Source organism: Trachemys scripta, chromosome 9, assembly GCF_013100865.1.
Source record: "Trachemys scripta elegans isolate TJP31775 chromosome 9, CAS_Tse_1.0, whole genome shotgun sequence".
NCBI lineage: Eukaryota > Metazoa > Chordata > Testudines > Emydidae > Trachemys > Trachemys scripta.
In genome coordinates, this window is record NC_048306.1 from 13379988 (window position 1) to 13380614 (window position 627).

At 67.9% G+C, this 627-nt stretch overlaps 1 protein-coding gene across 6 annotated transcripts in view; it reads right to left on the minus strand.

Annotated features, from left to right (window-relative positions):
* LAMP2 (lysosomal associated membrane protein 2) overlaps positions 1 to 373 on the minus strand; it is a 30967-nt gene extending 30594 nt beyond the window's left edge. For all 6 annotated transcript variants that reach the window (XM_034780501.1, XM_034780499.1, XM_034780500.1 and 3 more), the window contains exon 1: positions 218 to 373. In XM_034780501.1, coding sequence (XP_034636392.1) covers positions 218 to 296 — 79 coding nt within the window. In that variant the 5' untranslated portion in view covers positions 297 to 373. The remainder of the gene's footprint in view (positions 1 to 217) is intronic.
* Positions 374 to 627: the final 254 nt, after the last annotated feature.

A 627-nucleotide genomic window follows, 5' to 3' on the forward strand; every position in this document is an offset into this window, starting at 1 on the left:
CCCCCACCCCCCAGCGCCGCCCCACCGAAACCCCGTAGCCACATCCCCGAGGCGCCCCCTTCCCCTCACGGAGCCGCTCCCCGAATGCCGCAGCCCCCGGGGCATGACCCCTCCCCAGGGGTCTCGCCCCCGCCGCCCGCAAGCGCCAACCCCCGCCTGTCCCAGGCCCGGCGCCTCCTGGGCGCGCGGAGGCCGCCGAGCCAGGCCGGGCGCTCACCGGGGCTGCCGAGCGCGAGGAGCAGGAGGCAGCAGCAGGGGAGGCTGAGGGGCCGCGGGCAGCGGCTGCGCGTCGCCATATTCACCAGCGCTGGGGCTCTGCGAGACGAACGGACGGGCGCAATGAGAGCGCAAGGCCGGTCATATGATGGGGAGGCGCACTCGGCGGGCAGCCAATCACAGAGCCGGCCTCACCCCGCCGCCAATTTTATGGGTCACAGGTGCAGTCCACCTCATCAATGAGGCGGGCGGGCAGGTGGCAAACCAGGGATGCAACATACGACTGGGGCTTAGCTCCCTGTTTCCTCCCATCTCAGAGTAAGAGAAAAGCGCTGCACTTTCTCTCTATAGGGCAAGGGTGCATCAGGCTGAAATAACTGTAATCCCTCAAAAATCATTCCCCAACAGAGG